The sequence below is a fragment of the Metopolophium dirhodum genome, chromosome 2 (assembly GCF_019925205.1).
Source record: "Metopolophium dirhodum isolate CAU chromosome 2, ASM1992520v1, whole genome shotgun sequence".
Lineage (NCBI taxonomy): Eukaryota > Metazoa > Arthropoda > Insecta > Hemiptera > Aphididae > Metopolophium > Metopolophium dirhodum.
The window spans coordinates 7929506-7952402 of NC_083561.1; the positions used below are offsets into that span (position 1 = coordinate 7929506).

The 22897-nt window shown below is 28.4% G+C and overlaps 2 protein-coding genes across 3 annotated transcripts; one reads left to right on the plus strand and one right to left on the minus strand.

The window, feature by feature from the left end:
• Window positions 1-318: 318 nt before the first annotated feature.
• Window positions 319-7097, minus strand: LOC132937887 (AN1-type zinc finger protein 4-like). The gene is made up of 8 exons (XM_061004474.1): window positions 6466-7097; window positions 5961-6207; window positions 5696-5891; window positions 4676-4810; window positions 4481-4610; window positions 2402-2688; window positions 1309-1725; window positions 319-1090 (listed from the first exon to the last, which is right to left on the minus strand). Exons 2-8 carry the CDS (start codon window positions 6121-6123, stop codon window positions 985-987), a joined length of 1434 nt encoding a protein of 477 aa, XP_060860457.1. The 5' UTR covers window positions 6124-6207; window positions 6466-7097; the 3' UTR covers window positions 319-984.
• Window positions 7098-10801: 3704 nt separating this feature from the next.
• Window positions 10802-22759, plus strand: LOC132938623 (structural maintenance of chromosomes protein 5). Of its 2 annotated transcripts, none has more exons than XM_061005559.1 (21): window positions 10802-11282; window positions 11394-11528; window positions 12357-12498; window positions 13228-13383; window positions 13448-13577; window positions 13639-13762; window positions 15526-15643; window positions 16921-17049; window positions 17112-17304; window positions 17371-17496; window positions 17624-17784; window positions 18595-18806; window positions 19239-19402; window positions 19494-19626; window positions 20104-20350; window positions 20431-20607; window positions 20681-20917; window positions 21014-21241; window positions 21316-21498; window positions 21577-21669; window positions 22435-22759. In XM_061005559.1, the coding sequence occupies exons 2-21, from the start codon at window positions 11410-11412 to the stop codon at window positions 22495-22497; spliced, it is 3135 nt and encodes a 1044-aa protein (XP_060861542.1). In that variant the 5' UTR covers window positions 10802-11282; window positions 11394-11409; the 3' UTR covers window positions 22498-22759. The 2 variants fall into 2 exon arrangements, with proteins under 2 accessions (XP_060861542.1, XP_060861540.1); XM_061005557.1 differs by having other exon boundaries at window positions 10802-11083.
• Window positions 22760-22897: the final 138 nt, after the last annotated feature.

Sequence of the window (22897 nt, forward strand, 5' to 3'; positions counted from 1 at the left end):
AAGATCTTTTGGAAAAATGCTATATACCTCCTACTAACAAATTCTGCTAATAATTACTAATAATATTGAACAATGAATAATGTTGCTAGTTTTGTAAATAGTAAATTAATTGAATTCACCTAAAAATGTACAAATTATTTTTCTACAAATAAAGTATTTGATTTTCCTCCGCCATTCCTAAATTATGCTTGTTTATTTTGTGGTAACAGACATTTTCAGTATTCACAAATATGAAATATGGCGTAATTATTGTATTACCCAGAACAAAATCTATGCTGTATAATATTCTATATATATTGTATTAATTGCTTATAATTAAAATAAAATAAATAGTTGTTTTGTGTGCACATAAAGATAATATGCATGTATTTTTATTTTTTTTAACACAAATAAAACTAATTTTTAATTTCAAATCTAATTCAACATTCATTGCAATACACCACTTATGTCTTATTGTCATATCAGGTTACAGATATTTTAAAGAGCCAATAAACTTATAACAAACATAAATATAGGCATCATAAATTTACAAACAAAAAAGGTCATTTAGGAAAAAAAAATACAAAGTTTTTGGTTAAATTACATTTTTACCCGTAGTTTAATTCTAACAACCAAAAATGCTATAATTGTATTATTATTTATTATTATAATTATTATATTATGAGTAGTATCTTATAATAAGTTTAATAAATTGCTTTAATGGAAGATAGTCAACATTACACAACTATATTAGTAAGTTGGTGTTAGAACACTTAAAAAGCTCTTAAAAAACCACTTCTATAACAATGTTGAGTCAATTATTATATAGTTAAAGTACTCAACAAGTATTGCATAGTTATGAAAAAATGGGTCAACGAGGCATTTTAATAATTATTTATAATTCAATATGCAGACAATCATTAAAGGTTTTGTGAATCACGAGTACCTATTAAGTTACATCTACAAATAAGATATATTATGTATTCTGCGTTCTGAACCAACATATTAAATTTTTGGTAACTTTGGCCTAACAACTAAAGGGTTGTTCTTTTCAATAGAGTTGCGACCATTTTTTTGATAATCGTAGGAGCAATTGTGCGTTTCTGAGTACCTGAAATATAATACAAATACAGTAAGTTATAATTTACAATTTAAATTAAAAATAATAATAATGAACCTAATATAACGCATTTATACTTCAAAATGAATAATTATTTCTTTTTGCTTCAAAATTTTATGTTTTTTTAACTAATACTAGAAGTATAAATTAGATATATTTTAAAATATTAATTAAATAATTTAAACTTATTTAAAAGTTAGCTAACTTACCTATGTACTGGACAAAAAGTAAGCCCACATCGACATGTGTACTGAGCGCTAATAGTTAGTTTCTTATTGCATTGAGCGCATCGTTTTTTCTTTTTCTCAACGACTTGATCGGGTATAGTCTGATTCAGATCTTCAGGTACAATAGTTGGAGATTTTTTTTCCACTCTATTACTTTCTGATTCCATAGGTTCTTCATCATCATCAAGTTGAATAGGCATGTCCGATCTATTCAGTATCCTATGTATAGCTCCCAATCCCGTATTGTTGGATAGAGACATGGCAGTCATTTGTTCAGTCGGTGATGCTTGTCTAGAAACATTTATGTGGATGTTATGGGATAACACCAACGATGAACTACTAGGACGCCTAGACCAATCTGTACTGGACACATCAATATCAGTACCAGATTCGGAGATACTGAAATCAGAACAATGTTTTAATAATATTGTTATAACTTATAAATAATATATATTACATTTATATTATCATTTTAATAAATATGAATACAATACTTAATTGACTTAACATTTTGAACTTCATTTTTATATAGTATAATATTGTATAATTTATATATCATATAAATATAAGCTATCAGACACAATTATCCATTTCATTGATTTCAAAATTATTAGTAGACCAATAGACAATTATAACAAACAACAAATGTATTTAAAGGCTATAAAAATTGCCAAAATCAATAAAATAAAAATAATTTTTGAAACTGTTTACAATTAAACAATGTATTTTTATGTCATACTCATCTAATTAACCATGATAATTAAAAGCCTTTTCATTCCAAAAAAAAAAAAAATTAACCCAGAGGTAAAAATAACATAGGTACTGCCAAATTTATAATTTAAAAAAGGATATCTACACTAAATTATGTATTTTATAAATACACTTAAATTAGGATACTAATATTAAAGCAATTGAAAATTGAAATCCTTTAAATTGTCTATAGAATAAGTACACAAAAATATAATAAGGAGAAAAACATAAAATATTCTACCTTACTATCAAATCTCTATAAAATAAATTATAAGTTTAAAGTATATATTTCATGTAATTGGTTTGATGGTGTAAATTAAATTACCTGTCAATGCTTGAAGTACTACCACTATGTCTAGGTTCATTCATGATATGGCAAAGTTGTCTTGTTGTAGTTGATTTTGCATTCTTATCCGAGCATGTACTTGTGATGGTTGGCAAAACTGGTATTCTTGAGAATTCAGCACTACGAACATACTTTCCCAAAACCGGAGTAGATTGAACAATAGGTAATCTCCATGTATGTAGCTTGCTACTATCTTTTTCAGTCTTCATTTGTGATTTTTCTGGTGCTGAAGCTGATTTACGATGCTCAGGTTTTGTTCTTTTTAACTGGAAATTTTTATAAATTTTTGTTCATAAAAAAAAGTATTGTTTAATATAATATACATGAAAATAAATTAAGATCTGATAATAGTATATTTAATTGCTAGGTGAAATATTATTGTGGTCAGTTACCTAAATATATTTTATTTGAAATAATATTTACAATCGGGCTGGAATAGCACAATAAGCAAATATGATTTGTATACAATACATTTTAACTGTTAATAAAATGAGGAGGAAGACTAACCAGTGATGGAACCCAACGTGATACATTTTAGGTTAATAAATCTCTACAACATTTTCTATTGAGTTGATGGGTTGTACATTGGATGCTATTAGCAATACTAATGAGTTAGTATGGGAATGTAGTAAAAAGATCTACTTGGTGGCTATTTGGTGAATTGATTTGATTTTGAGGTCAGTGTAGTGTGAAATCAGATACAGACCAAGATTCAGAGGTTATCATATGGAGAGTGTTTGTATAGTGCAAATCCGGGACAGCTTAGAAAAGCCCCAAATTTGGATCGCATGTTATAATGGGTCAAAAAAAAAAGAATACATATTACACAATACATTTGGTGTGGATTGGGAGCTTTGATTTAAAATTGGAAGAAGTAAATGTAGTTATATTTTAAAATTTAAAACTATAAATTAACATAATTAAACTAAATTTTTTTTATAGGAAAAGTTATTTTATTAGATATAGAATAACTTACCATGTAATAAAGCTATAAGATTAGGTGAATAGTCACAAATAAGTAGAGCGTGAAACAAATCATTCATGTAACTTTCCCTTAACTCTCAAAGAAACTAACAATGAATGTTATAGTATTTTATATAATAATAATGAGAATATAAACCAGTATAAAAAGTATGTATGTTAAAAATAAAATCATTAAATAATTAGATTTTGTCAAAAACTGGCTTTGAGTATTTTTATTTTTCAATAACTTTTTTATCCTTAATTATTTTTAAAAGTATTGGAAATTTCCACTAAAACCCAACAGTATAAACTAGATACATTTTTCCACCAAAAATCTTCTCCGAAGTTAAAGAATTTTTTCTAGTGTTTTCAAACAAACACAAAAAAAACATACACATTGGTGTGAAGCAAATATGATTAATATAATTGCTATGCATAGAATCTAAAAGAAGTTTACCAAGTATAATACAATTTTGAAAATATATGATTAAAATGTAGTGTTTTTTTTATATTCTACTTCTTTACAAGTTTGAAAAAACAATAAAATGTCAGTAAAATATGCCTAAAAAATTGCATACTGCCTATATCTTAAGAAATTCATTACCATAAGAATATAATATAATATTTGTTAACACAAGTATTTAAATTTTAAGTTAAAACTGTAATAAGAAATTTAAGAGATATACCAAATGACTGAAGATTTCAATTATTTAACTAAACTAAAATAAAAACAAACACACAAACTGGGTATCAGGCACTTGTCTTAATAGAAATAGTGAATAATTGGAATTTTGTTATATATTTAACAACAGTCACAACACATTAATCTGCAAAAATATTTGAGATGTAATATATCAAATTGCAAGTGTAAATAAATGAATAATAAATTATAATATATAATTGGAAGGTCATATTTGTAAAATGTTAGCCTCATGCAGGTCACCAATATTATACATAAAATATAAATAGAAATTAATAAATATTTAGTTTCAACCTAAAAATTGTCAACAGACTACATCATTTGGGCATCATTGTACTAAAAGAATGTTAATAAGAAATGTAAAAATAGGCAATAAACTACAAAATTAGACTTACTTTAGATTTTGATGAAATCGATAGTGTTTCTAAATTATGTTTCAACAGCATCATCTTAAGATATGTTGTATTATTTTCAACAGATGGCTTAGATTTTTTCTTTTTTGGTAATTCTACTGTAGATATTTTTCTAGACACATTTTTTTTTATGTATATTACTGTTAAAAATGAATACAGAAATATTTCAACACTTACTTAGAGGATTCCTTTAAATTTGTTAAAGAGCCATCACTATTTTCAATAACACGAAGTAAGTTAATAACTTCACCTTCACGAAATATCAAGACTGCAAGCTTACTACCTGGAGGTGCATCCTCCAATATTTCTTTTCTGGAAGATTAACAATAACAATTATGTAAGGTTAAATTACATAAGAGAATATTATATAATATAATTTAAACAATAGGTTTAAAATTAAGAGAAGCTTGGTAAAATAGAAATAATTTTCTGGATACTTCTCTAAAGCTTTTTATTAGAGAAACTAAGAAGAAAATCAATCACTCTTCAAAACAATAACTACATATGATTTTCAATCATTAAGCAGGGCTGATTAAAAAAATGTCATCAAAAAAGTTCTCAATGAGAAAACAAATCTAAAAAAAAAAATCATAATTGTAAATCCAAAACATTCTTTTGTTAAGTGTATAAATTGTTACAGCAATGATAAAAAGGTTTATCATTAATAGCGATTAAAAGTAATCGTGATATCACAATAATATGATGTATTTATGGTATTCTATCCTGAATACCCTAATACTGAATTAGGATACACAACAAATGAAAAATGTATCAAATTAGAATTTTAAAAATCATAAATATAAAAACAGATTTATTTTAAAAGGAACTTGATAACTAGGTAAAAAAATACTGTCAACAGATCGTATAAAATAAAGATATAGTTTACTACTTAGTAGGCATCTACAACAATTATTGTAGTAGGTACATACCCATTTTATTTTTTACTAATTTCTAATCAATTGATTAATTATAAAAAAATACTTTTTATAGATGGTATATTTTTAAATAAATGTGAAAAAAAATCGGTACCTACTTAAGAAAATAATAATTTTAAGTTTACAGGTATTACTAGTTTTATATACACCTAGGTTACTTTTTTATTTTTCAATATTTTGAGTCATCTATAAGTTTGACAGTAAGGTATAATTTATATTGTTTATTATTAGACTTAAACTATGTAAATATAATATTACTTACTTATTTAGATTAACCAATTGTCGAATGGTTTCATTATCCAAGGGTAGCATTCTACGGCTAGTGCCAATGGGTCCCCCTTGTAAGGACAATACCAATCGCAATGTTGATCCATCATGAAGATTATTATTAGCTATAGTTGTATGGTCAGATAATATTTTTTCTCCTAGGAGCAAATGTTGCTGGTTCACTGGTATACCTGGGTAATAATTACTGAAATATTGAATGCCACAGAACAGACAAGTAGATATTTTATTACAGTACAAACCTTCAACACGTTGTATTCGCGACTTCAATGAACTTATATAGTCAGTTGGACACACAGTAATTTCAAATGCTGTACCTGTTAGTGTTTCAATAGTAAGTGATATAGGTGAATCATCCAATTGTTCATTATCAGGGTTTGATCTCCATTTTTGTTTGCGTGACATACCTAAGTGAATTTACTAGGTATGTTGTCTTACTATTAGTGTTGTATAAACAACATTATATTATTCCGGTTAAAACAACAGCACCTGAAAAAAACGAAATTGGAAATTCATAGTAATGATGACATCAGCCCCCATTGCCATAAATGGTGCAACAAAGTTCAATTGCTATCGGACTGAGATTATAATTTATAACGTGTATTAGTGCTGTTATTATATAAGGTGAGATAGTATGTGACCTTAAGCCTCAGAGCCCAAAACAATAATGATGCGCATTTTATATTTAGTCCGAGCCGTTATACGAGAGTTCCGATACACTTGAACGACTGGTAGGTAAATACTTACTTATTCCAAACCGATGTCAATAAAGTTCGAAGTTCGAAATAATTGACTTTTGAAGTCCTTAATCCAGTACCTACAATCAGCTCGATGGTTGTAGGAGGTCCGTCGGCCCTCCCAGGTGATGCGCAACGAGTGTCTGAACGACAGAGGTGATACAATAGGTATTTGGTAAAAGTGACTAATTTGTAGACGCCTAGTGTGAATGACTTAAATACGGAAATGAATAAATAATAATTCGACGTTGGTGATGGTGGTGGGTCAGAAGTAGGTGATCGAACTAATGATAATAGACTTTTTTCTTTTTGTTATTATGACTATACTGGCAAATTTGAACACACTGTTAAAGGCGGATGGTGAATAATAATAATAATAAGAAAAAATAACAAACGATTAATCCACCGACAAGGACGTCGTGCACTCGTGCGCCGAAGTGTACGCGCGTCAAAAAAAAGAGAAGACGGCGACGGCGGCGACGGCGACGGCGACGACGACAGTGACGGTGACGACGTTGGAAAGGTGTGTAGGGGACCCCGGAACGGAAGTGCAAGTTGTGTGGACTGAGGAGACGGAGAGTCGAGTTGTAGTCGAGAGATAATAAATTATAGCAAAAGTAAAATAAAAATAATAGTAATAATACGACGATAGCCGACGACACACGACCGCATTACCGTGGGAATCGCGCCGCCTCCGTAGTCCGTACTCCACAACTCCCGACTACCGTGGTAGTATCAATTTCTTTTTCGGTTTCCCTCTCGTCGGCAATTTCGACTCCCTCCAAGGCTCCAAAAGCACTCGTCCTTATACAATGTACATTGCGAATTACGAATATTACGATAGATTACGATTAGATAATAATAATATAGTAATATACCTACGAAAATAACGTAACATTTTACGAATATTTTAATTCGTGTTAAAATATAGTATATATTTAATCGTGGTAAAGTGGTATACTGGTATGCATTATGCATATTAATGATATTACATACAGCTGATACGACTATCATTTCGTCAGTAATTACCTTTAAAAAGTAATGAAATTACGTTACTAGTAACTTTAAATATATTTATTTAAACTACATTTGTGTTAACTAAAATTGTTTTATCACGTTACATTACTTTTTCATTAATAAAATAGTGCGTTACAAATAACGTTACTTTTTTTAAGCCATATTCAGTTCATATGATTCAATTATTAGATATATATTTTGAATCCCGGAAAAAAAATCCCCAGACTACAATATTACTCACAACCACATGCAACATGAACAAATATTTTTTAAACGTTAATTAGCATCTAATTATAAATCTTATTATTAAAAAAAGTATAGACGTACATTATAAATAATATTTTGTTCTAAATATTATGTGTAATTCAACTTAATTAATTTAACAACTTCACAAATATAGCATATAAAAATATTTCGAATGATCGATACGTCAAATAATGAAGTTAAAAACATAGTATACAAAAATATTATGCAAAATATAGGTAATAATAATAATAATAATAATAATAATTATCAAACAATAATTTATTTAATGTGCATATTACACATAATATATTATTATATTATAATATAATATACGTATTTGTAATTATATATTAATAATGTGGTAAATGGTAATTATAGATACTAATTAACGTTCAAAAAATATTTGTTCATGTTGCATGTGGACTGTGGGTTTGAGTAATATTGTAGTCTGGAGATTTATTTTCCGGGGATTTTTTTTCCGATTACCATATATTTTACAATCATAGACCTAGTGATAATATATCTATTATAGTATTATGTACTAATGTACAATCATCTCACCTACATGCGGGCTATATAGTAAAGTCATAAACATGAACTAAGATAAACATAAATAAACTAACATAAACTAATATCTTAGTTCATGGTAATAAATCATAATTAAGGGGATTTTCTGTTTTTGTCTAACACGCGCGTGACGTAGGATTTTAGACGGATTCTTTGCCAAACATATCAATTGATCTAATGAAGTGATAAGAATTCTGAAAACAGATTTGAATTCGCCGTCAAGTCTACTAGAGTTTAAATTTTATTGATTTTAGTTTATCCAAAAATTATAATACAAAAATGTTTAAATACTCTTTTTTAATATGACGTTTTTTGGAATTTGGGGGATGATTTCAAAAATGTGGGAAAGTCGATTTCTAGTAGACTTAACGACGAATTCAAGTCTGTTTTCAGAATTCTTATCGCTTCAATAGATCAATTGGAATGTTAGGGAAAAAACATTTCTAAAATACTATGTCGCGCGTGTGTTAGACAAAAACAGAAAATCATATTATCAAATCCCCTTAATTTGTATTAAATTTTATTTTTAAACCGAACTCTTTTCTTTATGATAATAAAGTGATAACATTTATTCCTGGAATATTTAGTAATACTGTTAACTATTATCAAAATCAAAAATATAAATATAATTGATTTTTAACTTTTCCGGGATATCCTATCGGTTTGTTTTTGTAATCATTCATAACTATTATTTTAATTACGTGGAAAATAACGCGTTAAAGTGCGTTACTTCATAGAAATTACTTTTCAAAAGTAATTTTGTTACGATTGCGTTACTTTAAGTAAAATGTAATGAAATTACTGCTGCGTTACCTACTGAAAAGTAATTGCGTTGCAGTAATTTGAAATTTGCGTTACGTTGCTACCCAACACTGCATTTCGTATTGTTCTGAGACCGTGGACTATACGAAACACAAGATATAATTTAAAGATTAATGTATATATGTATAGATTATTGATTAATATGTTTGTGTATAATTGAATAATATTCAGATCTCAGATCACTACATTTTGTTTCACAATAAAACAGCTACAGATCAAATTAAATCAGATGGGTCGAATGGTCACCATTCGATGTATACATAATATGTATTATATTTTATTTATATTATGTATACATTTTGAGAAGGCAGAAATAGCGTTTGCCGTTTGGCATTTAGAGGGCTTAGCCCCTAACCCCCCTCCCCTATTTACACGTTTGAGGCAGTGTCTCACTTGCATCACTCGACGAACCACAGTCTGGCGTACAGTCGCCACTGTCGCCCTCTGCCCACTGGCTTCTCGCCTCTAGGTCTGGGACTTGGGTGTCTGTGGTCACCACTATGTACATACGTATGTAACGTCCGTGCATCAAACAAAAGAATCTTTTATAAAATGTCTAAATAATGTATAATAGGGTTGTCACAACTCAAAACTAAAATAATGTTGTCATGTGTATGTTTTAACAAATAAATATTCATTTACTTTGGTGACTTGATAATATTGTACACGAATACACGATCATTAATCGTGGCTATGTGGCATGTACCTACTACCCACCACGAATTAAGTATTAACTATTAAGATAATATTATACCTTAATCTCTATACATAAAATGACTTGTCTTGAGTGGATTCGTCATCGCCTAGGCGGAACCACAGGACGGATCTGGCTAAAATTTGGCATATAGATAGATTTGGCATCTAGCTATTATGACGTAGGCGTCCGTTAAGAAAGGATTTTTGGAAATTCAATCTTTAAAGGGGAAAATAAGGGGTTGTAAGAATATAATAGTGGTGCCATCTATCAAGCAATATCTTATTTGAATATACAATATTATTGGTTTTAAAATACTAAACGGAAGAACTTGATATTAATTGGAATATTATGGTTCCTCTAGGCACTAATGATCTAGATATGCAATAAGAAAGGATTTTCTGATGCTCGCTTTTTAAAGAGGTGGTTAAACAGAGATCTTAAGATTCACGGTGGAAATCGAAAGTTTTTTTTTATTTATTATTATTAATGGTTGCCTTTGGTTGCAGGTTATATATTATGTGAATTATTTCACAAAGCTAGGTACAATTACGCCGGTTTGTCCGTAAAAATAGGTTAGGCGGTCACCCCACCAGTCCGGAGAATAAATTGAAGGATAAACATTATCGCCTATCGGGTATCGGCTTGTATGTAATTTCCCGATATTCCGTATACGTTTTGCTTCAACTGCTTCTAGTGAAGTGTATTTTAATGTATTTGATAATATTAGTAGAAATTGTACTTACCAACGTATACAGTCAGCTATATCAGAGTATAAAGTTTTGAGAACAATATTAATTTACTACAAAAAAAATAGAAAAAGTAAATTAATCGACGTAACACTATATCTATATATCCCGCCGAATCGGAAGGTATAATTAACTTCCACCAGACCACGTTTTGTTATTTTGTTTCCCCAATAGCCCACACTGCTTTGTAAATTTTCGCGCCATTTTGCGTTATCAATTATCATCAGTCACTGCAGCTCACCAATTCAATTTTAGTTTTTACTTGTAGAATTTGGATTAGACAACTATTATTGACTACCTATTTACAACCGTTTGAGCGCCTGAAACTTGGTACAATACTTTTCCCGAAATTCAATGGGATACCAAGCCTGACCTAACCTCACCTGGACTGTTTGGTACCGGGGTATGGACAAAAGTGCCGCCGAGTCTGACGAATGACGATTGTTATTCTATTATTATAATAGTGACTAGTGACTGACTACTGACTAGTGACTACCGAGTACTAGCAGTCTTTTTTCGATGCTGACAACCGAGTATCTAAAGTTTTCTTTGTTGCTATTGAGTAATTCTTAATTCGTTAATACCGGTGTACGTCGTCCGAGTTTTTGACAATATTTTTCGTAGTGGTTTTAATAATTCTTACATTTGGATACATAATCATTTTTCCGCTTCGACAAAAATATACATACTTAATACGAATTGTGCTTGACCTTTCGTTTGGACGTGGTTTAGGTATATATTATTATATTTTTATGGATTGATTATACTTTTGTATTGCATTTGTATTTTTTACAAGTACGTCAAGTGTAAATTACATTCCTCAATATTTTTTATTCTAACTAGGTACTTATTTGTAATAATGAATAACTCCGCAACAAGTTCTGGAAGCCGTGACGATTCAGAAGTTGAAAGCAAGAGACGTAAAGTTGATCACAAGGTCGACGGTTCCATTGTCAAAGTAGTATTAAAGAATTTCATGTGAGTTGGTTTACATCCTCAAAGCCTGTAAAAATGTTAATTTAGTTATGATTGTGTGAATAATTGTACTTATTTCAGTTAATTAGCAATTACATTTTTATCTTATTATTTTTTAAATATATATTTTAGGTATTTATATTTTATTGTATAAAATAATTTGTACTAAACTCATACAGATTTAAATTTTGTATCCTAGCTACCAGTGGTTGGAACGCTACCGGATTTTTTCGCAGAACACTTACGCAAAAGTTACTCCCTCCAAAAAGTAGCTCGCTATCATTATTGCTACATTTTTAAAATGAAGTGCGTTACCTTTAACGTTACCTATTGATTAAATGTAGAATGCTACCTTTTAGCTACTTTTTTTCTTATTGAAAATTGGTATTTTGTAATTAGTACTGATTTTACATTTGGTCACTGGATGGAGTTTGAATACGTTAAACCTACGTGCATTGATCGTGGATTAAATCCAAACAACCTCTACTTGATTTATGAATTAATAACAAAGTGATATTTTACCACTTTCTTGAATATTTAGAATTTGTATTATGCCTACCTATTACAAATTAGTATTTATTTTACACAAATTTCTATACGGTTTACAAGTAGTTTAGAAGTAATTTATTTTTTTTGTTAAATGTTGTAATGTAGGTATTTTAATTGGTCTGTACTACTATGTGTAGTTAAGAGTATTACAATAATTATATAAATACCTAATATCAATTACCAAAAAATAACAATTATACTTATTGCTTTTTGAAGAAATTTAAAGTTTTTTAAGCAATAGGTTCCTAATAAGCCGTGATACAAATATTATCGATTTTGCAGGACTTTTACTGAAGTTACATATACTCCACATTCAAAACTGAATTTAATAATTGGGCCCAATGGTTCTGGAAAATCGTCAATTATTACAGCTCTCATATTAGGATTTGGTGGTAATCCAAAGGACATAAATAGAGGAGACAAAGTTAGTATAGTTTTAGGTACAACTTGAAGTATTATCTGGTAATTTCCTTACTCATTTGTCTCTCATTAATTAATAACATGGGAAATGCGTGATCAGGTACAGAGAAAACTGGGTGTGCACTGGATTTTCCTGTGGATACTTATTTTTTTTATAAGTTCAATATAAATATAACCGTAGTTATTATATTAAGTGTAGAATGATAAAAAACAATACTATTTTGTAGAACATTTTTAAAATATTAAGTTAAATATGCACGAAAAAAAAAAAAATGGTTAACAATATAGAATGGATTTACTGCAATTATAGTATAAAATATAATCAATGATGGCCACTTATTACTCCCATTAAATTACCCATACTAAATTTGTTGATACAATTTGCATTTTCACTGTATATAGTTGGTTGAAATTTAAATCAACCTAATTGATCATAATTTCTAAATATTTAGTTTCGATAAATTTTATGACATACTCACAATTTAATTAAATCATTTTTGACTGGCAAATAAAAAATATTTACCAAAGTACATAATTTCTATTTAAATATTAAATATGTACTTCATCAAAGTATGTCCATAAAATCAAAAAGATAAAAAGATATTAATACATATGCAAAAAAGGTAGTTATTTCATCAACTAAGAACAAATTAATATAATATTGACAAAAGGCATATATTTAAATTGTGAATTCTATCATTGTATTTAATTATTATGTGTAAACTACTTATAGGTCAGTCAGTTTGTAAAACTAGGCAAATCCGTAGCAGATATTTCCATAGAACTTTATAAGAGATCGAATCAAAATATACATTTGAGAAGAACAATATTTGCCAGCAATGATACTTGTCACTATTATGTCAACAGTATTTTAGTCTCAAAAAAAAAAGTAATTATTAAAAAAAGTTCAATTTTAGGTTAATGAATATTGTCTTTTTTTATTATATTTATAGTACTCTGATGTTGTTGAAAGTTTTAACATAAAAGTACACAACTTATGTCAGTTTTTACCACAAGACAGACTTGAAGATTTTTCTAAATTAGATTCTAAAGGTTTATTAATAAATGCTTTACAAAGTATTGGTAAGTTTATAACTGTTTGATAAAAGGGCACTTATTTAGTACTTGTATTATATTATTTTAGAAAATCAAGACTTATTGAACAATTTTGAAAAGTTAAAAACTCTTGCTGTTAGCATAACTTCATATGATAGTGATCAAAAGAAATTACAAGATAATATCAGATTAGAGATTGCTGTAAATTTAAAGTAAGCGTTTATTTTTTAAGGTTATTGAAACTTAGTGAACTGTCTATTTAACACACATGGAATACCAGGGGCGGGGTGGCATACCGGGAAAAATACCGATGGCCTAGAAGCTAAATGGCCTGAAGTATAGATAGAAAAAAAAACATGACAATAATTAAACCTCTGTAACCTCTGTCTATTTTTATAACTTTTGCCGAAGCTCTACGACAACACAATCATACACAATCATCGCCTCGCGACTATTGAGTCAAATATACGTTTTTCCATTATTTTGTCATCAGAGTACCTATTAAACAGAATACAGTATGATGGACTAGTGCCTACTGCCTAGTGGCCTAGCATACCAGTTCTTATTGACATTACCCGTAGGCCGTAACACAAGTTGAGTGTGAAAGATCATTTTAAACACTAAAGTATATAAAAAACCGATTAAGAAGTATGGTACTACGATGAGCAACGAACACTTAAAAACTTTCATGTTAATGTCCATCGAAAAAAAAATACGAATCAAAAATGACGAAATAATTAACTTCGTTGGAGAAAAGACCAAATTATTTAACAAATTATTACTATAGGTAAATAAAACAAATTAAATTAAAAGTTACATCTAAAGCTAAATTAGATTGTTCTTTGTAAGTTGGTGTGTTTATTTTAATTTTATTAGAGCATAATATTAAATATTAACATATATTATGCAAAACATTTTAAGATTATTATATTTTGGTTTGTATACCTATCACAGGCATAACTAGACCTCAAAGTTAGGGGGGCTTTAGCTCTAGCATTTTTTTAATAAGCAAATTATTAATAAAATGTATAGGGACTTAAGAAATTCTGAGGGGGCTGAAGTCCACCCAAGCCCCCTCTCTACTTGCGCCTATGATACCTATTTTATATTTTAGATTTAAAGTTAGTTTTATCAATAAAATACATACCTATGCATAGTATTTTTATATTTATTATTTAACTATATACATTTAAATACAAAATACATTACATACTTGAATAAAATAAAATTTCTATTCAAGAGATAAAAATGTTGAATAGCCTGGAGGAAATTTATTTTCTTGGCCTGAATTTTTTTCCCATTTCGCCCCTGCGCAACAGAAATTTAGATTTATGCTATTACCAATCTATTAATTCATCTAGTAAAGCCTGTGCCATGAGAAAACACGCATAGCTTATATGTTTTGTAGTGGGAATGCGTGAGAATAAACAAGTTTCAGTCAGCCGCCGTTTGTCGTTAAGTCCACATAAAATAGTCTCCCATATTTATGTCTTTTTCTTCCAATAATTTAAATATGACAAGTTTTTAATGTATTTTTTAATTTAACCTCTAAAGATTTGATGGTATAAATTCAAATACATAGGAAAGTTGTTTCAAGTAGACTTTACGACAAATTCAAATCTATGTTTTCAGAATTCTTATCGCTTCACTATACTCTATTCCAAATAAGATCAGGCTTCGGCGGCGACCAGTTTTCGTTCTGCGACGGTCAGATGCCGTCCCCACTATGGCGGCGCATCAGGCGCTGCCACGGGAACAAAGCCACGCTCATGCGCACAAATCGACCGCCGTGAAGCCGAAGCCTGATGTTATTTGGAATAGACTGAATAGAGTATAGAATAATCTGCAAATAGGATACATCTAAATTCTTGTGACGGGTGTGTTGGACCAAAGGCAGAAAATCACTGCTTTCGACCCCTCCTAAACGTATTAATTTATGTACTATTAATATTATTTTAAAACTGTTCATTTATAGACTCGAAACAATTGTTAGTTCATTCACAGAGAAAAAATCGTTGGAAGAACAATTATTGGTTGTGTTACAGAAAAGATGTTGGTCCTTATATATGTTGGCTTGGCAACAAATTTCTAGTGTATGTATATATTGTATATTTATGGTACATAATACAGCAGGCATGTCAAACTCAAAGTATTTACTGGGCCAAATATATTGAATAGTTTACTATATGGGCAATAACAATTTATTGATAATAATATAATTGTTACTTAATGTTCTCGAACATTGTTGTAACATAAAATGAAAATTGTATAATTTTTAAAAATTTTTATTTTAACAAGAAATCGTCCATTAATATAGTTGTTGCAGCCATTCAAAAATAAGGCATGGGTCGCGTGTTTGACATGCCTGCAATACAGCATATAGTGAGATAATGCTAAGTTGTGTTCGATGCCCCCTCAGTCAGAATTTCATTGTTATTATAAAATATTATTTTAAATATTTATAAAACTTGAAAACTCCTAATAGAAAGCAAATAATGATGATAATCCCAAAAATGTGTTGAATTCCAAAAATGTGCTGAATCCTGTAAAATCCAAAATAACCCTCTTTTATTTCACCAAGCCCTCAACGAAGAGAATATTGTACATTTTTTAAAACATAAACTGTAAATCTTCCCAAACATTCTAATAAGGACAATGTATACTAATATTTTTCTCTAGTTATTAAGTTCATGTAGGCTAAAAATCTTTCTAGTTGAAGCTTTATTTACCATAAGAAAAAAAACTTGAAAATACTTAATGATAATCTGCAAATTTATATTTTAAGTTAACATTGATTTCAGCAGTAACAATAAAATATATATCATTAATTAACTATTATCAATGGCCACTATTCATCTTATTGTGAACATTATAAATACAATTATGGCCTCGGGCAAGATTATCTATGTGTTAACATTGTTAGATCCATCACCAGGGCCGGGATTGGACCGGCAAGTTACCGAGTAAAACTTGGTGGGCTGTTCAAGTCATGAGGGGCCTCGCTGACTAAAAAAGTGTAAAGAGTTAAAAGTTGAAAAAATGAAGACTATAAAATAAAAAAACTTTGCACGGAATAAGAACGTACCCAAGGGCCGTCAGTTTGTAGGTGTACTGGTGATGTACGGAAAACTCGGTGGGCCAAATTTGTCCAATTCGGCCTTGTTCGTCACAGAATAACTGTGGATTTCTATGGATCAGTCACTATACTAAAAAATATAAAAATTGTTATACCTATTACCTAATGTACTAAAAAATATTCATTAAGAATGATTCATTATATTATTTTGAATGATATTATAAATTATAAGTCAATACTATTAAAAGTGAATAGATTGTATATTATGTTAATCTTCATACTATTCTTTCACAGGAAAAAAAAAAATTTGAAGAGTCAAAAAAATATAATAAGGATGCCTTAGTTCTTATTAATCAGCAGAGAGATAGAATAAAAAAGAAACAGTCAGGAGAAATTAATCTGAAAAATGTGGTTCTTCAGAATGTAACTAATTAAATCTATCTTAATAATATTTTGAATGATCTATGAAAATGTATCTGGTTTAGGCAAATGCAGTATTTAAGTTAATTGAAAAACTTAATAATCAAGTTGGAGCTGCCAATTGTCATGTATCTGATATAAATGAATTAATAAAAACCGTTAAAAAAAATTCAATCAAAATAGAAGACCTTACAGAGTCCATATCATCTATGGAAGAGAAGTTACAATGTATAAAAAATGAAACATTAAATGTTGAAGGTAAAAAAAAAGTCTTGAATATTTTATGTTGTTGATACTGAAACGTGTAAATTATATCTTGTACAGAGTGTAAACTGGAACTTAACGAAATAAATAAAAAAATCAAAAATATCGATGCAAATATTTACCCTGTGAAAAGCAATTTGGAAAGTATTAAAAACAAACTAAGAGGTCTAACTGAAAAAATGTATGGTTAGTATTTTTATGTTATAAATAAAAATAAGATGTTATTTTAGTCTCATATAGTAGAGGTACCTATATTATACTGTGTTTAACTATTTATTTAATTTGTATTGAGCTGATTGTGTTTTATATTAAGCCATTGATCAAGAACTTGAACGTGAAAAAAGAAAAGAAGATGGCAAAAATCAATTACTGCAGAGAAAGTTTCCGGAAATGTGGAAAGCAATAAAATGGCTAAGAAACTGCGATAAATCTTCAATATTTCATGGACAAGTATTTGAACCATTATTCACTCAGGTATTTTTAATTAAAAAATTATTTCTTATTTGTTTAGTTTTTTTTTTTTTTTTATATTACTATTACAATAAGGTACTCCTAGCTTTCGCTATCTATACCTAGAGATGAAAGATAAAATACATTTTGGCGTATTAAGTGCGATAAATAAATTACAATTTTACGTTAGATGATAACAGTAGTTAGAGACTTAAGTTAGATAGTGTCTTGAGGAATTAGGTCATGTGGGCGACCTCGTTTGAGACGGCGCTGTGGAGGTGGTCTGATGTTTATGTAGTAGTGCATTGAGCCTGTTGACTTATGGATGGATTCGAAGCTCACAGCCGTGAGCTTGATGTGGTCTTAGAGAGTTGAAATTTTGAGGTCTTTGTGTATGTTTGAGTTCCTTACGAATCATGGAGCGTTTGTTATCGTTCTTAAAGCTTTGTTTTGAAATATTTGCAGTTATTTAAGATAAGTGTGCGCAATTACCCCAAATAGGGCAGGCGTAAATGATTAATGGACGTAGTACTTGCTTATAAATAAGTAGGGAAAGTTTTTTTTGTAGCGAAGACTTTCTGTTTAAGACAGGGAAGAGCATCCCTAGACATTGATAGGCCTGTTGAAGTTGAGATGATAGGTGTGGCCACCAGGGTCATCTTTCGTCCAACGTTACGCCAAGGTACTTGACGGATGGCTTCCATGCGATTGGTTTGTGGTTAAAAGTTAGCGGTGATGGAGTAGGATTACGGCGTAGACTGAATAATACACTTACATTTGTTTAGTTTTAAAAATTATAATATTATATGTTTGTACAATTATTAATAATTATAGATTGAAGTACGTGACCAAAAAAATGCCAAGTACATAGAAAATATTGTTAATTATCGTGATATGATTGCATTTGTTTTTGAATATGCAGAAGATCTGACTACATTTAATAAAATAGTAAAACAAGAGAATTGGAAAAAAATTAATTCAATCTCAGCTCCACCTGCCAATTTTAAAGTTAACGAGACACCAAATTATGATATAAATAGTATAAGGTAAGTTATCAAACTGCTTCATAAAATATTGATGGTTGTAAATAAAATATTTATGCTAAAATAGTTTTGCCAATTTATATATTAAATAATATTCCTAAACTAAATGAAATTATACACTTTTTATGACTAAGGTAATGTCAAAAAAAAAAAATATTTGTTTCCCATTCAGGAATATGAATTTTATTATACCTACAGGGAAACTTTCATTTAGCAAAATTTTTTATTAACGAAATATATTTGAGAAACAAATTTATTTAGTTCTATTTATTGTATTCCTCTATCAACACATTTTGTTTGCCCATGAGATTAGAAGTAATATGGAAGTTTCATTGTTTTGTATTATTTATAATAATGTTATTAAATCAACATTTTTTGTCTAATGATTTATTTGTGTACAAACTTAAGTTATCAATATTTTCATTTTTGAAACAGAAAATTTGGTTTCCATACTTATGCATTAGACATGATACAAGCACCACCTGTCATAAGGAGATATCTAGCTAGAAGTTACGACATGCAAAATATTCCTATTGGTTCTAAGGAAGTTTTTAATCATATGCAGAGTTTACCCAGTAATATTGGCTTCTTTTTTGCAGGTAATTCAACAAAATTGAAATCAAGAGTATCTATTGGGATATTTATTATGTTTATCTGTATTTTTATTTGATGTGACTATATTATTTACAGGTAATGATCAAGTTAGTATAAGAACTTCAAACTATACGGGAGAAAAAATCACACGACAAACTCAAATATCAACTGAGGCACAATTTTTGCTGTTTTCTGTAGACTCAATTTTGATTCAATCTCTGACAACCAAGTAAATTGTTATTATAATTCTTATGACTAAGCTCAGAAGTTTATGATTTTTTCATTTATTTTTGTAAAATCTTAGACAGTACAACTTTCCTAGTTAAAATGTGTTAATAAGAAAAATAGAAATGCTGTATTTTTAAACTTAAACCGTTTATATTCAAAACTTATCATTTGACAAAAATATCTGAATTTTTTAAACAACAAATAAATATTAATAAACTTTGTCATACAAAGAAGATAATACTATTAATTTTGTTGTATATTATTATTATTTTATGTATAAAGTTAATTAGAAAAACTATAATTCAACTTGATATTCACATGGCTTAATTTTTTTAAATACATTTTAGTTACATTACAGAAAAAATATTTACATTTTAATTGTTAGGGTTCTAAATTTAATTCGAACATTTATTGTAATGTTAAAATTTTAATCAATTAATTTGTTTTAAATTTGATTTTGTTATTGGATTTTTTTTAGGAAAGAAGAAGCTAGAGTAAATTGTGAACATTTTGTTCAACAACAAACTGATATTATTAATCAGCTTAGAATTGCCGAAGACAGTCGTCAACCTTTTTTTGAAAGGAAAAAAGAAATACAAGGGAGTTTTATGAAATTTCAAAACAGGCAACAAGCTTATGATAAAATGGTAAAAGATATGGAGTTCAAACAAAGTGAACTTAAAACAGAAAAAGAAAGATCCACAAAATTATTAAGCCAAAATTCGGTTTGTTTATTATAAACTATTAAATATTAATCATTCACCACTTTGTTTATCGGATTGTTAATGTATTTTTGTATTGTTAGCAACTAATCAATAAGTACTTTGATTCAATGAATGGAGTTGTTGCGATGCTGGACAGTTATTCAACTAGTATGATATATCTGATGAGTTCTGCCTTTGTTGTTAGCAATTGTTGTGTTGACATGGAAGATGAAAACAAAGTTTTGAAGCAATTAAAGACTCTCTATGTAACTAACATGGTAAAGATTTTTGCAAATTTAAATTGTTTGATTAGTTGAATTTATTTTATGGTTCATATTATTTTATTCTTAGAGCAATTTCAGCGATTACCTGAAGTACATACAAAAGTTGGAATCGGAATTCAAGAAAATGCTAGATATAGCTGTATTTTGGACTAATGGAGTGTCTCCATACGATAGAACTTTATTTCAACCCATGATTGAAAAATTTGAAAATATAGAACAGAGTGATGTTGATGATTTAGATGTATTAATTGTTGAGAAAAAAGCCAAACTCAATTGTCTAAATATCGATCCAAATGCTCCTCAGGTAAAATAAGAACAAATGTTAACTTTTTGTTTAAAAAAAAAACTAATTTAGAATAATTAAATACATTAGTTATATTTTCTGTTGATTATACTATAGTTAATAAAAGAATACAAGGAACGTAAAATAAAAATAAAGAATTTAGAAAAGAAATTGGAAAATTTAAACCTCAACGCTCAAACCAAAGAACATGAAATTGAAAGATTACACTCTGAATGGTTACCGAAAATTCAAGAACTTACTGCCTTGTTGTGTAATAATTTTCAGAAATTTCTCAATACTTTTGGTTGTAGTGGCTTAATTGACTTGGACATTGGCATAACGAGGGTAAATATTCTATACCAGTTTTCTTTTTGGCAATAATTATAATTTATGATTTACATCCAAATGTTGGTTTGTAGTACGATTTCCAAGCATATGGGCTTTTGATAAAGGTGCAATTTCGCAATGACATTCCTTCCCTGAGGCTATTAGATGCAAAAAGCCAAAGTGGTGGTGAACGTGCTTTGACAACAGCTCTATTTTTGTTATCCCTTCAAGAAGTTACACATTTTCCTTTCAGAATTGTTGATGAAATTAATCAGGTTTGTAGACTTTTAAAACTATAATGATTAAGATATTAAATAATTATTTAATAACATACAGTGATATTAATTTCATAGGGCATGGATAAAGTATATGAAAGGAAACTGATGGAACTGTTTATGGAGTTATTTCACGACAGGAAGAATCAGTATTTGGTTGTCACACCAAAGGTTTGTTAAATGTATTTGTAGAAGGGACTAGATGAGGAAGATTTTTTCTATACAATCTAAAAGTTTATATTTTACTTCAGTAGTTCAGTGGTAAATGTAGAACTTCACTTTTAGATTCTATATTTTTAGTATTAAATAAGTATTTTAGTATTTTTATTTTGTTTTTTAAACATTTTATTATAACCAAACAATTTATTATTAATCAATCTCAGATGATTGTATATTTAATGGGTAATGAGAATATTTTATAAAAATGTGTGCCTACTAAATTATATCTACCTGCATAAGTTTCTGTAATACTTTACTTGTTGAATATTACCCAAATATTTGTATCATACCAATGTAAAATAGTCCTTTATTAATAGATTTTTTTAAATCGAATGAAATTTCTTATGGAAAATAATGTGGCTGTGTCATGGTTTTTGTTGCATATATAATAATATAATATGTATGTACTATATATTTTTTATTTAGCTATCAACCTAATATTTATTATAGCTCAACAAATATTAGAATAACACATAATATATAGTATAATAATCATACATTAGATAAAATAATAATAAATTTGTGGTCTCGAAATATAATAATAGTTATATATAATATAAGTTCTATAATTTAGTTGTTAGTATAATATTATTATACATTGTTTTTATTCTAAATTATTTTTGGGCTTAATATTGGCTTAAACAAATCCAAAATATTATGCGTAGTTATTAAAATTAATTATATATTAATTTTATAATTTTTATTTTATGATTTCAGTTGATCAAGAACCTTTCGTTTAAAAACACCACAGTGGACATTATATTTTGCCTTGATAAATAAAGAATCAAACTTGACATTGGAATTTTTTTGTATACTATTGTGTCTTATTTAAATGACTCAATATTTCAAATATTGTGAGTTCTTATAGTATTAAGTAACATTATGCATTTTAATTAATTATTTATATTTTATGTTGTATACAGTTATAAGTAATTATTAAGATTCATGTTTCATTTTTATATTCAATATTCATAAAACATTTAAATCTTTTAAGTATTCAGGAAAAAAAATGTAACTTTTTATACGCAATTAATGCATATTATTATACACTGATATTAAAAAAATTCTTTATTCAATAATTTTATTTTCTTCGTTTTTTTATTATTCAATTCACAAATTTATTATACACCAACTCATAAAAATCATACTTAAAATCTACCATCTAAATAATATCTAAAAA

Coding starts and splice junctions, on each gene's coding strand:
- LOC132938623 (XM_061005557.1), top strand. Junction 15,644..16,920: donor CTTGGCAACAAATTTCTAGT/GTATGTATATAT, acceptor ATTCTTTCACAG/GAAAAAAAAAAATTTGAAGA. Junction 21,499..21,576: donor TTGTTGATGAAATTAATCAG/GTTTGTAGACTT, acceptor TTAATTTCATAG/GGCATGGATAAAGTATATGA.
- LOC132937887 (XM_061004474.1), bottom strand. CDS start 6,123: ATGTCACGCAAACAAAAATGGAGATCAAACCCTGATAATGAACAATTG. Junction 4,811..5,695: donor CAATTGGTTAATCTAAATAA/GTAAGTAATATT, acceptor TTAATCTTCCAG/AAAAGAAATATTGGAGGATG. Junction 1,091..1,308: donor ACTTTTTGTCCAGTACATAG/GTAAGTTAGCTA, acceptor ATTATATTTCAG/GTACTCAGAAACGCACAATT.